The 14,008-nt window shown below is 35.8% G+C and overlaps 1 protein-coding gene across 2 annotated transcripts; it reads right to left on the reverse strand.

The window, feature by feature from the left end:
* Window positions 1-3,671: 3,671 nt before the first annotated feature.
* On the reverse strand, window positions 3,672-12,457 carry LOC121259425 (protein trichome birefringence-like 10). 2 transcript variants are annotated; one of them, XR_005939585.1, is made up of 5 exons: window positions 11,472-12,457; window positions 10,081-10,470; window positions 5,019-5,177; window positions 4,114-4,570; window positions 3,672-3,946 (listed from the first exon to the last, which is right to left on the reverse strand). XR_005939585.1 is itself a non-coding variant. In XM_041161017.1 (4 exons), exons 1-4 carry the CDS (start codon window positions 11,888-11,890, stop codon window positions 4,231-4,233), a joined length of 1,308 nt encoding a protein of 435 aa, XP_041016951.1. In that variant the 5' UTR covers window positions 11,891-12,457; the 3' UTR covers window positions 3,672-4,230. The 2 variants fall into 2 exon arrangements, 1 of the variants encoding a protein (XP_041016951.1); XM_041161017.1 differs by having other exon boundaries at window positions 3,672-4,570.
* Window positions 12,458-14,008: the final 1,551 nt, after the last annotated feature.

Genomic DNA, 14,008 nt, shown 5'->3' on the forward strand with positions numbered 1-14,008 from the left:
TAATGTTTAGTTTACAGTGAGGAGTGCATATCATTTCCATAAAGAATTATAGGATCAATCCAAGGGACAAACCTCATGCAGTAGTAATGATCAAAGGCAAGTTTGGTCAAATATTTGGAACTTGAAAATCTCCCTAATAAATTAAGTTTTTTGTGGAGAGCTATTCTGGAAGGCCTTCCCAGAAACTTGAATATGTTTTAAAATAAGGTTTTGGGTAGTCCAAACTATCCAATTTTTTAGAGGTGGAAGAATCAGTGGTTCATGCTTATGAAAATATCCTGCAGCACAAGATATTTGGGGCCAATGTCCAAAAAAGTCTAAAAAAATTATTTATGTAAGAAGACTTTTGTGGAACTTCTAGAAGATATGTATATTGTATTTGAGAAGGAAGAGATGGAGGAGATGGCAGTGGTTGCAAAAAGAGTTTGGCAAAGAAGGAAAGGATTTGTTTTCCAAGTAGAGTTCAAACATCTAAATGCAATGGTGTAGAAATCACGAGATTTTACAAGAGCTGAAGGCTATACATACACAAAGATCTTGTAAGTCGGGCACTTCTAGTAAAATGGCACAAAGATGGGATCCTCCTCCCATGAACACTTTTTGGATAAACTGGATGTTGTGGTTGACAAGAATTCCTGCAAAATTGGTGTTGGTATCATAGTTCGAGATTGTGAAGGTAAAGTTATAGCCACAATGAGAATGAACCAACCCCTATTCCCTAATCCTCTACTTGAAGAAGCAATTGATGCACTTCAAGCTACTCTGTTTGGTCTAGAATTAGGCCTTAGATATGTCATACTAGAGTGTGAACTCTTTACAGATCATTCAAGACATCACAAATGCTGAGGAGTCCTAGACCAGTGATGGCATGATTATTAGTGACATCAAGAATAAGCTCCGAGGTTATGTCAAGTGGTATGCTCATCATGTGAGAAGAGAGACTAATAATGTAGCTTATGCATTGGCACAAAATGCCTTACATGTTCTGATGTAATTGTGGATATGGAGGATTGTCCTTCATGTATTATTTCTTTGCTCTAAAGGATTTGATGAGTAAAACAGTTTTCATTTAAAAATAATAATAATAACCAAGATCTCAAGGAATTAAAACATAGAGAGATAATGTGATAGTATATTAACGCTTTATCTTTCTTTGATAGTATATTAAAAATATGGTAGTTTTACATGCTAACGTATCATATCAAGTGATGCCAATTTGTGGGCTTATTTTTGTAAGATCTTTTTGTAAGTAAAGTATTTATCTTTTATAATAAGGTCAATTGCAATATTTGGTAATTAATTGGGAGCTTATTGTAATGACGTAGAATTTAGAATACAATTTTGATTTCATAGTGGAATAAATAAGAATCAAAGACGATCTTGGGTTAATTACTTTTACAAGGAGCGCATAGTACTGCTTCTAGCTAGCATGCTACAAAGGGATCGGCAATAATATATTTATGGTAAATGAGCTTTGAATTTGAATTTTTTAAAAATAAATCTCATATATGTATTTCCTTACTCAAAAATCATATATATTATAAACTACGAATTTTTTATCATATTTATCTCAATGTACATATGATTCATAAATCTGATTTTTCCTCCAAGAATATGAGAAAACTCAAATGATGATGATTGTTTGGGAAAAAAAGGGACAGAGAGTGAGATGGAAAGGATCCAATTTAGGTTATGAGAAATGTTATTAATCATTATTTTTATTATCATTTTTCCATCATTAAATGATTAGAAAATTTTAATGTTATTCGTTATTTATCTTCTAACTATTCTCTCGTTTGGTTACGGAGTTCAGATAAGATGAGATGAGATGTTTTGTTAAAAGTTGAATAAAACATTGTTATAATATAATTTTTATTTTAAAATTTGAAAATGTTAAAATTGTTTATTATATTTTGTGTGAGAATTAGATATAGTTGTAATAATTATATGAGATAAGATAAGATGAGATAGTTTGATTTTGTGTAACCAAACTAGCCTATATGTGTCATTTGAAGAGACAATGAAATGATTATACTTAAATTATGATAAATAGCATTTTACTCAAGGTATTGGATCATCATTCGAGCAAATGATGTTTGTTGGAACAAAAGAAAAATAATCAAATTTTATTATAAATAGTTATAAATGTTGCAAAACTTCAACTTTCTTGTTTAAGAACAGAAAAAACTGATTAGTTTTAGCAAATCTCTCCAAAACTCCCAAGACATGAAGACAAACATCAAAACAAGGGATGGAGAAGGTGATGATAATCCATTTAATTGATTCTTCCCCAGTTTTGTCAATTTCTTCCTAATGGTTTCTGTAGTTGGCTGTCGATATGAGTAGACCCACGCAAAAAAAGGGATATTTTCTTAGCTGGCCGGCATGATTTCTGCAATATTTGACATGAAAGGTCAGGTTGTCCCTCTCTATGTTTTGCTTGCCAAACAGAATTGCTGTGAGATAGTTGGTCCCATGACCCCAGAGATGAAGACATTTCAATATCTGAATCATTGTAAGTTGTTTGAAACAAAATCCTGACGCGTTTCTCTATTGGGGGATGAAATCTGCATTCTATGGGATGCACAAACCAAACTTGTTAAAGCAACATAACTAAATGCTATGCATACCTGGGAAAATTAGTGAACTGTTATTAGCAAGAAGAACAATACGCCATGATGTCTTTCCCAAGCAAGGCCAGGTAATTTAGTAGAGAACCAAGAATTCCAATAATAGATCAAGTACACATAAAATAAGAAAGACATGAAACTGCATTGCGGGGATCGAGAACACATAAGAGTAGCATCTCCTCACAGGCATCAACTATACTTACCTCCAACCAAGATTTATAAAAGACTGAAACAGACTAATGAAGTTTCAGATGAAGGATCTCGGTATGCCATAATTTCTACATAAAGCAAAATATAATATGAAAAAAAGGACCAATAGCTTAGTGAAATAGAACCCCTATGTTTCCCATTTGATGCCCTACAGCAGAAAACACTACAATTGATGTAAGTTTTTTTTTTATTGGCACTGAGTGTCCAGAACGTCCTGACTAATCTCAAGGATGCACAGGCCCTCGGCATGAAATTTTTCGTAAGTGCACCTTAGGTAATTCAATGAAAAAATCCTCCAGTCCGATGGCCTATTGAGATTGTTTGCACCCAAGGGAATTTGAACCTTAGACTTAGGGGGAGTATACCCCCAAGCTCAAGGACTTTAACACTTAAGCCAAACCCTAGGGGTTACAATTGATGTAAGTTAAAAAGGTATTTCATGATCATATTGCGTACTCTTAGAATGGCATGAACATGTTTGATGCTTATTCTTTGTTCTTCACCAAGATGATTATCAGAAACGTATTCTAATTTTCAATCAATGATAGTGCAACTGTGCAATTAATAGAGAAGCATAAGAACACAGCTGAAAGGCTTAAATCTGCACCATACCACCTTCACAATAAAAAAAGAAGTGCATGTTGCCAACAAGAAAAGAAGTGCATAAGAACTCAGGAGCTGCTTCCTCCAGTAGCATTAACAAAGGAAAAGCAACATGCATGCTTTGGATCATCATAAGAGTTCTCAAACGGTTTCATTTTCTTTCCCGTCATTTTTTCCAAGAAAGTCGTGGAGAGTAGAAAAAGCATTGAATTCTCCAGTATGAATGGATTAGCAACAAAATTGCAACCTCTTTATAAAATATTTATCCAAAATTTTGTGCAAACATCAAGGACATTACATCATTTTCTTTTTCTGTTCTTTCTGAAGAATCAGATGTGCCAATAACAAAAGCCTATGTGCGTACATCTTTTCTCACAACTATCAAAGTTTGCCTCAAGAAGCCTTACTAAGCACAATTTGACACTAAAAATTTAGCACCCTTCATAGATCAACCGCCTGTATCTCGGATGAAATATGTGCCACCAAGCATTCCAGATTAAGCTGCCAACAACATAGGCATGATTCCATTCTAGTTAGTGCTTATCATCTCTAGACCAGTCCAAGCAGACATATACCACTCACAAAAGTACAGAAACAAGAATAAGACAAACTTGCAATTCCTTGTTTTGCAACAAAATTTCTGAACTGGTAAGGCAAACTGTCCTATTTACCTGAACACAAAAAGGGCTATACACAACTCCCAGTTTTATATACGACAATTTCACCAACTGTTGAGAAAGCAGTGAGCCACCAATCATAACATAGATTGAGTTGGTTTAGTCAAGATTCATCGGCCAAAGAATTCTCGCTTGCGAAGAAGTGCATAAAGAAGCACGTTCCATGAATCAGGGACACCAGGCAAGCACCAATGGCTGCAGTCTTGATGGTTGAGAGAGGCTGGCCCAGTCTCAGGCCCTAAATAGTAAACAGAAGCATGGCCATCTTTTCTTCTTCGTGTCATGTTAGTCACATTCAATAAATCCAATTTCATCACTTGTGACTCATTTGAGTGCTCTGATAACAGATTAACGAGAATGTCTAACTGGATGTCTGATGAAACTGGCAATAACCCTAGGTCAGGTAGTGTTTCCAAGTGACAACCACCACCAGAATTCCAGTTGCCACCTCTGTTACATCCATAGACAAAAAGTGAATAAAAGTTTTTCACTCTTCTGAAATCAACAAAAATAAGAACTACCGATAATTTTGAAATTTTCCATTGGCACTTGATTTTTATTCTGTCAGCAATGAGACAACGTAACTGAGAAAAGAATTTGGGTTTCCACACCATGATAAATGGCAAAAGGACTGTAGAAGTATCTTTTCCATAGCCACGAGTTAGCGTTCTGCATAATTCCTCTGGTATAAATATTTTAGAATTAAGCTACCTATGGAGATATTTGACCTTAGTTCGTTTAGATATAGGCCAAGCATGAAAGTGCTAAACCACGAAATGTGAACCATGAAAGACCTCCAAAGTTCAAAAGTCAAGCTAAATTTTTAGGAGATTGAGAAAGATAATAAAAACAATAAATCAATTGAGACTCCCATTAACAAAAGGGTGAAAAGGAAAACCTGAAATGCACAGCAGATGGGGTTCGGAAGAGAACATAAGTCTTGCTCATGTTCACATGACTACCAATCCAATCAATTACAGTCTCAAGCGATCGCCGGTATGCACTTTGAAGAGTCATGTTCATCTTCACGTCCTCGCCTTCTTGGAAGTAACAACCCCTAACAAATACAAAGTTCACACATCATATTGACTATTATATCTGGAAGCAATGATGCCTTCACAACATAAACTCTTTTCTTTTTTTTTTTTTTTTTGGTTTTGTTTTCAAAATTACAATAGCTTAACCAGGAACAAAGAGGTGTTTGGGAGAGTGGAAACAAGATTACAAGACTTGGAAGATGAAAATCTGGCACTTGAAGTTGTATTGACGACAAATTACTCAGCAGAGAGAAAACCGATAACCAAGAAGGCTGAACTGGATCAGTGCCTTATTTCAAAAGGAAATTTTATTGAAGCAAAAATCCAGAGTTAAATGGTTGAGGGGGGCTCCAATTCCAAGTTCTTTCACTCAATTATTCAACAACGAATATCCAAGTCCATGATTAACAGGATGATCCTAGAGAGTGGGGAGATACTTTACTCAACTATTCATGATGCTGTTGTTGAATATTTTCAAGAGGCCTTGACTTCGTCTGGTACTCAACCACCCAGGGATTTGGGTTCACTCTTGAAACCTGTTGTTTCGGAAGAGGATAGCCATCGAAGTCTTTGCAGGCCTCCATCCTTGGGAAAATTTAGAGAGGCAATAGAAGGCGTTCCATTGGACAGCTGCCCCAGCCGGGATGGGAATGGTTCAAGCTTTTTTGTGGAATGCTGGGATATAATTGGTATGGATTTGTTGGAGGTTGCCACAGAATTTTTCAAAGGAGTTCCCCTGACACAATGCTACACTTCATCGTTTATTGTGACTATTCCCAAAGAAGAACACCAAAGGAATTTTTTAAGACTTACCAATAAGTCTTTGTTCAGTGGCTTATGAGATTTTCTCTAAAGTTATGGTAAATCGTCTCTCCCCCCTCCTACCACGAATCATTTCCAAGGACCAAGGAGCTTTTCTGAAGGGACGTATTCATGAGAACATCTTTCTACTCAAGAGATGGTGTAGTATAAACTCTAGAGACAGGGTGCAATAGTGGACATGGCCAAAGCCTATGTAGGCTGGAGTGGAACTTTCTTTTAGAAGTGCTGGCTGCATTTGGCTTTTCAGAGGAATGGAGGCGGCTTGTGCTTCACTGCATCGTCTCTTCTTCCTTATCCATTATGATGAATGACCTATCGAGGTTTTTTCAAGTCTTCCCGTGGAGTCAGGCAAGGGGGATCCCCTTTCACCATATCTTTTTATCATTGCAGAGGAAGTGCTGAGTCACTTGATTAATTGAGCTCATGGTGAGGGTAAAGTTGGGGCATTTAAAATTCAAAGGGGCTGCCAGTCGATTTCACATCTCATGTATGCGGATGACTTGGTTATCTTCTTAAATGGATCTAAGAGTTCCCTCAAAGCTTGTGCACTTAAAACTTATGAAGAGATGTCGGGCCAGAAAGTCAATTAAGTTAGATCTGCCATATACTTTCCAGCATATGCTTCTGCCGCTAGGAAATCAATTGGGACTCGAGTACTGGGGTTCCAAGAGGTCAAATTTCGTGTATTTATTTGGGAGCTCCAATTCAAACAGGTAGGCTTACTGCTCGCCTCTTTGATCCACTTGTTATGAAAATAGAGAAGAAATTGGCTGGGTGGAAGGCTGCTCTTTTGTCCAACACTGGAAGGTTAGCACTCATCAAACATGTGCTGACCAGTTTGCCTATTCATTTACTTTCAGTTCTAAATGCCAGGTATTGTCATGAGTCATATTTCCAAGCTCATGGCTAATATCTTCTGGGGAAGTAAGGATGTGAAAAGCAAAAGGAAATGGGTGGCTTGGGATAGAATTTGCAAACCTGTGGACGAAGGTGGACTTGGCATAAGGGATTTACTGGAGCTGAAAAAAGCTTTGCACATGAAATTGGCCTGGAAATCTCTACATGAGAAATCCCTGTGGTCTGATTTTTTTAGGCAGAAATACTCACAACAGCAGTATCCTTCTTTCATCCTCCCAACCCGCCGTGACTCTGATCACTGGAAATCAATACCAGGCCTTATCCTGGAAGCAAACAAGCACACTGGATGGACTCTCAAAGAAGGAAATGTGTCATTTTGGTACAATAATTGGTTGAGCTGAAGACCATTGGCGGAGCAGGTGGAAGCCTTTTTTTGTTCTAATCTGCAGGTAGCCAAAACCTTTGACAGAAAATGGATGGAATTTGGACATGCTGAAAAAGCTGGTTGGGGTAGAGTTGATGGCCCAAATTAGCTCCAGGCAAGTCTTTCGGTCAGCGGGATTAGATAAACCAATATGGAAGACATCTTCAAATGAACACTTCTCAACAAAAACAGCTTGGCAAGTGTCTAGACGAGGGGCAACAAGTAAGTTGGACAAGATGGGTATGGCATAAACTGGTTCACAGCAAAATTTCTATATTTATGTGGAAAGGTCTGTACAAGGCCCTCCCAACTGATAGTCGCATTCAAAGTCTGAATGTATCCTTGGCCTCAAAATGTAATTACTGCTCAAGGGCTGCCTGCGAGTCCTTAGACCACATTTTGTTTGCAGGGGAAGTAGCATCAGCTGTTTGGAGTTATTTTGCTAATTTGCTGGGTCTAAATTGTAGGGTGATGAGAAGTTGGCACGATTTGGTACTGTGGTGGTTTGACAAAGCATTGAGTGTGTCCCAACTCAACTGTTTGATTGGCCTTCTTTCATCTACCATTAGCTGGGTATTATGGCTTAGAAGATGTAAGGCACGTATGGAAAATAAATTGGAGATAGTGGAAACAGTGTGCCACAAGATCAAAGACTTTTTGCCTGAGAGAATGGGGACCATTTTCAATCCAAAGTACTGAAAAAAATCTGATGAGCATGTTCTCCAACAGCTCGGAATCACAATAGCTCCTACTATATGCCCAAGAGCAAGTATTCTAAGGTGGGCCAAACCAAATCCAAGCTTTGTGAAATTAAATATTGATGGTAGTTGCTTGGGCAACACAGGGCAGTGTCGTGGGGGTGGGGTTATTCGAAGTGCAGCAGGTGATTTTGTTGCAGGTTTTTCCAAGTCCTTTGGTGAAGGAACTGATAATATGGCCAAAGACCGGGCTCTATTGAACGGACAAAAGCTATGTGAAAGTCTCCAAATCAATCGAGTTGAAGTGGAGACCGACTCCATGCTAATCTTGATGTGGGGGAAGAAGAAGGGGGAGGTATTTAGGTCAGTTTGGGAACACTGGGAACTGATCAAGAATTGGGCTAATGGAGGAAGAGTTATTTTCATGAAACATATTTTTCAAGAGATCAATCAAGAAGCAGATTTCTAGGCAAAACAAGGGGTAAGTGACTGCATTGATGAATTCTTGAGGAGTTCTGATTTACCACAAGTTTTAATTGGCATGTTGAGAATAGACAAGTTGCGTTTACCGGTCCTTCGGCTCAAATGAGGTTACTTGTGTATAGAAAGTCTATAGATAGAATTTAGTCATACTTAACACCTTGTCCTGGTCAAAGGTGTATGCTGTTTTATTGCAGTTTTCCTCCGCCTGAAGTGAGGGTTTTGCATCAATAGAATTCTGATTCTAAAAAGAAATCTTAGCCATCCCCCATTGATGTTTGATATGAGGTCTAACAGCATTGCATTTCATGAACATGCTTTTGCTTAGTTCCAATGTATACCTTCATATATGATTTCAAATTTGATCCTCTACAGACAAACTATATGTTATATGCAAATGTATTTATTTTCTATAAACCAGGGTAATCTATTATTCTTCTAGAGTAGTGCTATTTGAAGGCCTTTACATCACGCACCATCCACATAGCATAATTTGATTTGTAAAATTCAAATTTTAAAATTTATCTTTCAAATCAAATAATGCCAATTGCCACGTAGATGGTATATGGTGTAAAGGCCTTCAAATAGAATTATTCCAGTGGGTGATTATAACAATCATCTCTCTACTCCCCTTACTCTTCACCATACAAGCATATTGATATTGCATATTATGCAGATTGCTACTAAAAATAAAAGATAAGAACTACACATACCAGCAGAGAAATAAATGTTGCGCAATGTGAGCATCAAAGTGCTCCAAGTTATGAACTTCCAAATTCTATGATTTATCTCTTTTTTCCTCTGTTTTTTTAAAATATAGCAAGATTACACTCAACGCTGGTATAGAATTGCATTGTACTTAGCTTAATGCTGTGCTTTTGGTTTTCTTGAGGTTCACTGAACTATGAATTATGAGAATCATAAGATTTCTCAAAGAATCTATTCCCCATATAATTTCTGAAGCATTTCCTTTGTTCTCAGCAAGCCACCTCGATATTTTCCTAATTACCGTATTTTTTTCTATTTTATTCTTCTCTAAATTACAACACCAACATTTCCACTTTATCCATTATGGTCATCCACTCACCCACCTCTTACACTCTCCCAACCATTCAAACAGCCATTTGTTGCATAAAAACCCTTCGATTTTCAATTTTCATAAGACCTTTTGATTTCGACTTCCAAAAAGACCCTAAAGGTTCCATTTTAATCATAGATACCACAAAATATGACTTTTTTCTTTTTCTTTTCCTATGATAATTTAGGGACTTTTTCCCTCACATAACGTGGGTGTGTGACTAATTTTCAAATAAAGGTAGAGCTGATACATATCCTCAATGAGCAAATTTACTTGCATTGACTCTTTTTCACATCCTACATTCCAAGCTATCAGCCAAAAAAGAAAATTCTCACATGATTTTCTCTTCCTAAAGTAACCTTGATAATTAACCAAATTGCTAAATTATGTGAAATTTATTTATCTTGAAGATTCCATGTCTTCTGGTGAAATTAATTTCATAAGATCACTTCCCAATATCCGCATCCCTGTGTTTTTTGTACGAGATGAAAATAGCTATGAAATGAATGTAAATGTAAACAAATCAGCTCTTAGGAAAAGTTTATCGGATAGAATATAGTTACACTTTTATGGTCTTGTCATAACTCCACCAGTGCCCAGAATTGAAGACCAGCACATCTGCATCTCTCCACTTGTTAGAAACCCAGTCGATTTGATCCACTTTCAGAGTTACCTTCACTTCTTCTGGAGCTCCAGCCGGAGGCCGGCCCTGGACTACTAGAAATGGAGATCTGTAGTATTCAACTGTGCAATTAAAGTCATCAAACTTGAAAACCAAGAAGCCCGTATGCTTTGTAATTGGGCTCCCATTCACCTCATAGATAGAAGTCTTGTTATGAATAACAGAGGAAAGCAGACAGAGGAGGGACTCCCAGTGGTTTCTTCCTATTGAGTCGCCAACAAAAACAATCCGCCTATTCCGCAGCTTTTCCAACATCATTCCCGCATCAAATCTGTTCTCAAGAGGCAGAAGAAAACCCCAGATAAGATTTCCTTCTTCAATAAAATCAGATAAAAGAAAATTCTAAGTACGCAAACAATTGAGAATGATTATTGAAATTTGGAAAATGTTTTTAAACAAGACTAATTATTTAGGCAGTCTTGAAGTACCGATGAGATAGTATTCCCACCCATTCACATGGGATGTCATATCATTAAAACTGCCAACAGAATCACCAGATTTTAATCACAATATGGCGACCTGTTGTAGGACAATACTACCATGTATTCAGATTTTGGGATTGCCTATAATTACTCGTTAAGAGATCACTAAGGCTGAGTTGTATTACTAGAAGAAAACTATTAATTACATTTAAAATAGGAATATACTCATATTCACACTCCCAAAATAGAAATCATCAAAATGGGTGGTCAAACAAGTTGATGGCTCGAGAGAGGAAACCTTATTGCAATGGATAAGACAAAGATTCACGGGCAGAGCTAAGCTACAGAAGAAAAAACACGGAACAAGCTGTATGCAAATCAAAACCACCCCAACAAACAATAATAATGACGTCATATCATAAAAAGTAATAAACCGAATTAAGGTCCAAAGAGTAATAAAAAAAAAAAATTACATTTTCTTAAGTACAACCGGGAAAACAGAATCTGAGACGAAGCTACTTTGGTCATAAACTATGTGCTTATACCAAATTACAAACTCAAAATTTACATTACGAACTAATATTACTGAAAAGTTAAATTTTAAAACAGGGAAAAATAGAAAGTGCAAAAACAAACATCGTGAAATCTCCATTCGGTTCCGAAGAAACTTCAGACACCTGCCGTTCACAATGAGTCTAATCATCTACGTAGTTTATCTGAGGCAAAATCTCAATCTTTTGAAAGCAAACCAAACGCGACATTCGAGTTTTATTTAATTATTAATTTATCTAACTTTTCCCATAAACCAAAAAAGAAACTTGACAGAGAGAGAGATGAAGAAACATATAACCTGGGCAAGTTGCAGTCTTTGGGCTGCCAACGCCACTTGGTATAGAAACTATCAGGCCTACCATTTTCATTGCACCTAAAACCATTATCCAAGAAAGAGCAGTTCTGTGACTGATAGAGTGGATAGCTCTCATCCCATACCCAGTTTCCATCAAAAACATCGCACCCATCACCATCTTCATCAAGAAATTCACGGCGTACATGCACATTGGCTGATGATGATGAACCTTTCCAGGTGAATCCACGACCAATACTGAAGTAATCCAAGTTAAAAAAACAGCTAACGAAGAAGAGGGTGGCCAGGAAGAAGGCGATAATACTTAGAGAAGGCTCAAGAGGGCTCAAGCGCCTAAATTTCTTGAAGAAATCAAAGTGGGTCATTGTGTTTTCTGGGTCCTGTGAAGCTGTGCTCTTTGCCATCTCGTTGAATAAAAGATTAAAGATTCACAGGCGTGTTGTAGAATGGTCCAAAAGGGGGTTTAAAAGTGGGGTTAGAGAGAGAGCAGGTGGGGTCTTGACAACAAGAAAGCATTAATGGCTAAACCGCTTTTGCATTATATATAGCAAGAAATGAAAACCTTTGAGACATTCAAAACGTTTCATCAAATTGGTTTGTTAGAATGAGAGTAAGGGAGAACGTAAGAACTCATCACTTGGGTCAGTAAGATACAGGTGACTCAGCAAAAATGGTTTACATACACGAAGGTCTATTTCGGGTAAAAGATATCATGATCTTAAAAACCCAAAAAACAGGAAAAAGAAAAGCCCCTCAAAACCGTAAAGTTAAAACCCAAAATCTTGGATTTAACACAGAGCAATTAGTATTTAGTGGTATTGGTATAAAAAAGATATCGAATGAACATAACCTTGAATACCGTCACTGAAAGGTGCTACCGCTACTGTATAGATTAGAGAGAGAGAGAGAGAGAGGTTTATGTTTCTGCTTGATAGTGGCGTGGACGACGGAAGTGGGTAATGAAACGGGACTGAACTTGGGCCTCGACAAGTCGACAACTTACTGACGGTGACGGTGACGGTGACGACGTGTGAGAAGAAAAAAATTCAATTAGTACCATTACACGCTGTACACATGTTTTTATTTTTTTATTTTTCTTTTTTAATAAATATGTGGTATAGAGTTATTGAGCTGAAGAATTCTAAAAGTTAATAAAAATGAATAAGTTATTTTATTTATTAGATCAATAGTACGTCACCAAAGTTTTAAATAAAATTCTTAAATTCTAAAGCTTCGTTTGGTAACTAAAATCATCTCAATTCATAATTATAATTTTTTAAAATTTTAACATAAAATATAATAAATAATTCAACTTTTTCAAATTCTAAAATAATAATAATATTAAAAAATAATATTCTAACAATATTTTATCATCTTAACTCAATTCAGTTCAATATCTAAACACAGCCTAACTCTTCAGGCATTTTGCCTAGTTAAATTTTGGTTAAGTAGTTTAAAAGTGGTATGTATGAGAATAGTCAAAAGTTTAAGGTTTTACTTTTGAATTTGGCGAGTCACTATTCAATTCTAAAATAATATTTTATTTCAAAAATATTTCCAATAGTTACTATTGAATAATTAGGTTGAGGAAAAAATAGTTGAGAAATAATAATTTTAAGTAAAAATTAACTTATTAATTAATATATAAAGTGTATCTACAAAATATAAAAAAATAAAAAAAATTATTATTAAAATATCTAATATTATATTATTATTTTAACTTTTGGATGGATAGTTCAATATGGATTAACCTATCTAATAAAGTCAAAACCTCAATTTTTAGTCAAATTTTATACATTGCCAATGCTATAAGAGCACTAGAAGTGTCCTAGCCATTCTTTGGCCAAATTTTGACTAAAAATTTCATTTTTTTTAAATTTAGCTAGCCACTTTTCAACAACACAAAATAACAAACTATCTAAATCTATTACTATTCTATTAAAATATTAATTTTGACATTTTCATTTATTTTAATTTTAATGATAATTAGAATATTTATTCGTTATTAAAAACTACACATTATTTTTTAATATTCATTTTTTTTTACAATAGTGATATTCTTCTAATAGATATATTTTGTATAATATGCATATCGAAAAACATGGACACAATTTAAAAAGGAAGCCCAGGACACAGTGCAAACACTTAAAAGGAGGGAAAAATATTTGGTTATGTGGTCTCCAACACTACCCCAGCTAGAGACTTTTCAATAAGACTTGCTATTCAAATAAACAGAAGCAACCATTAGAGCAATACACAATGTCACAAACCATTTAATTGCCAATACTATATATAATGAATGATCCATAAATTTCAAAGATTACAAAAATAAAAGTTGCCAATACAGAGATATTTAATGGATGAAAGATTTAAAGGTGCAAGCGATCATAGTCATGTGTTGTTTTGGATTGATTTGAACACTACTACGTCTTCTCATTAGCCACCTTTCTTTATTTTTTTGTCTCTTTCATTTATTTTCTCTCGTTTCTATCTTCTTCAAGATAATTATAATATCAAAGGTA

Source organism: Juglans microcarpa x Juglans regia, chromosome 4D (assembly GCF_004785595.1).
Source record: "Juglans microcarpa x Juglans regia isolate MS1-56 chromosome 4D, Jm3101_v1.0, whole genome shotgun sequence".
Classification (NCBI taxonomy): Eukaryota; Viridiplantae; Streptophyta; class Magnoliopsida; order Fagales; family Juglandaceae; genus Juglans; species Juglans microcarpa x Juglans regia.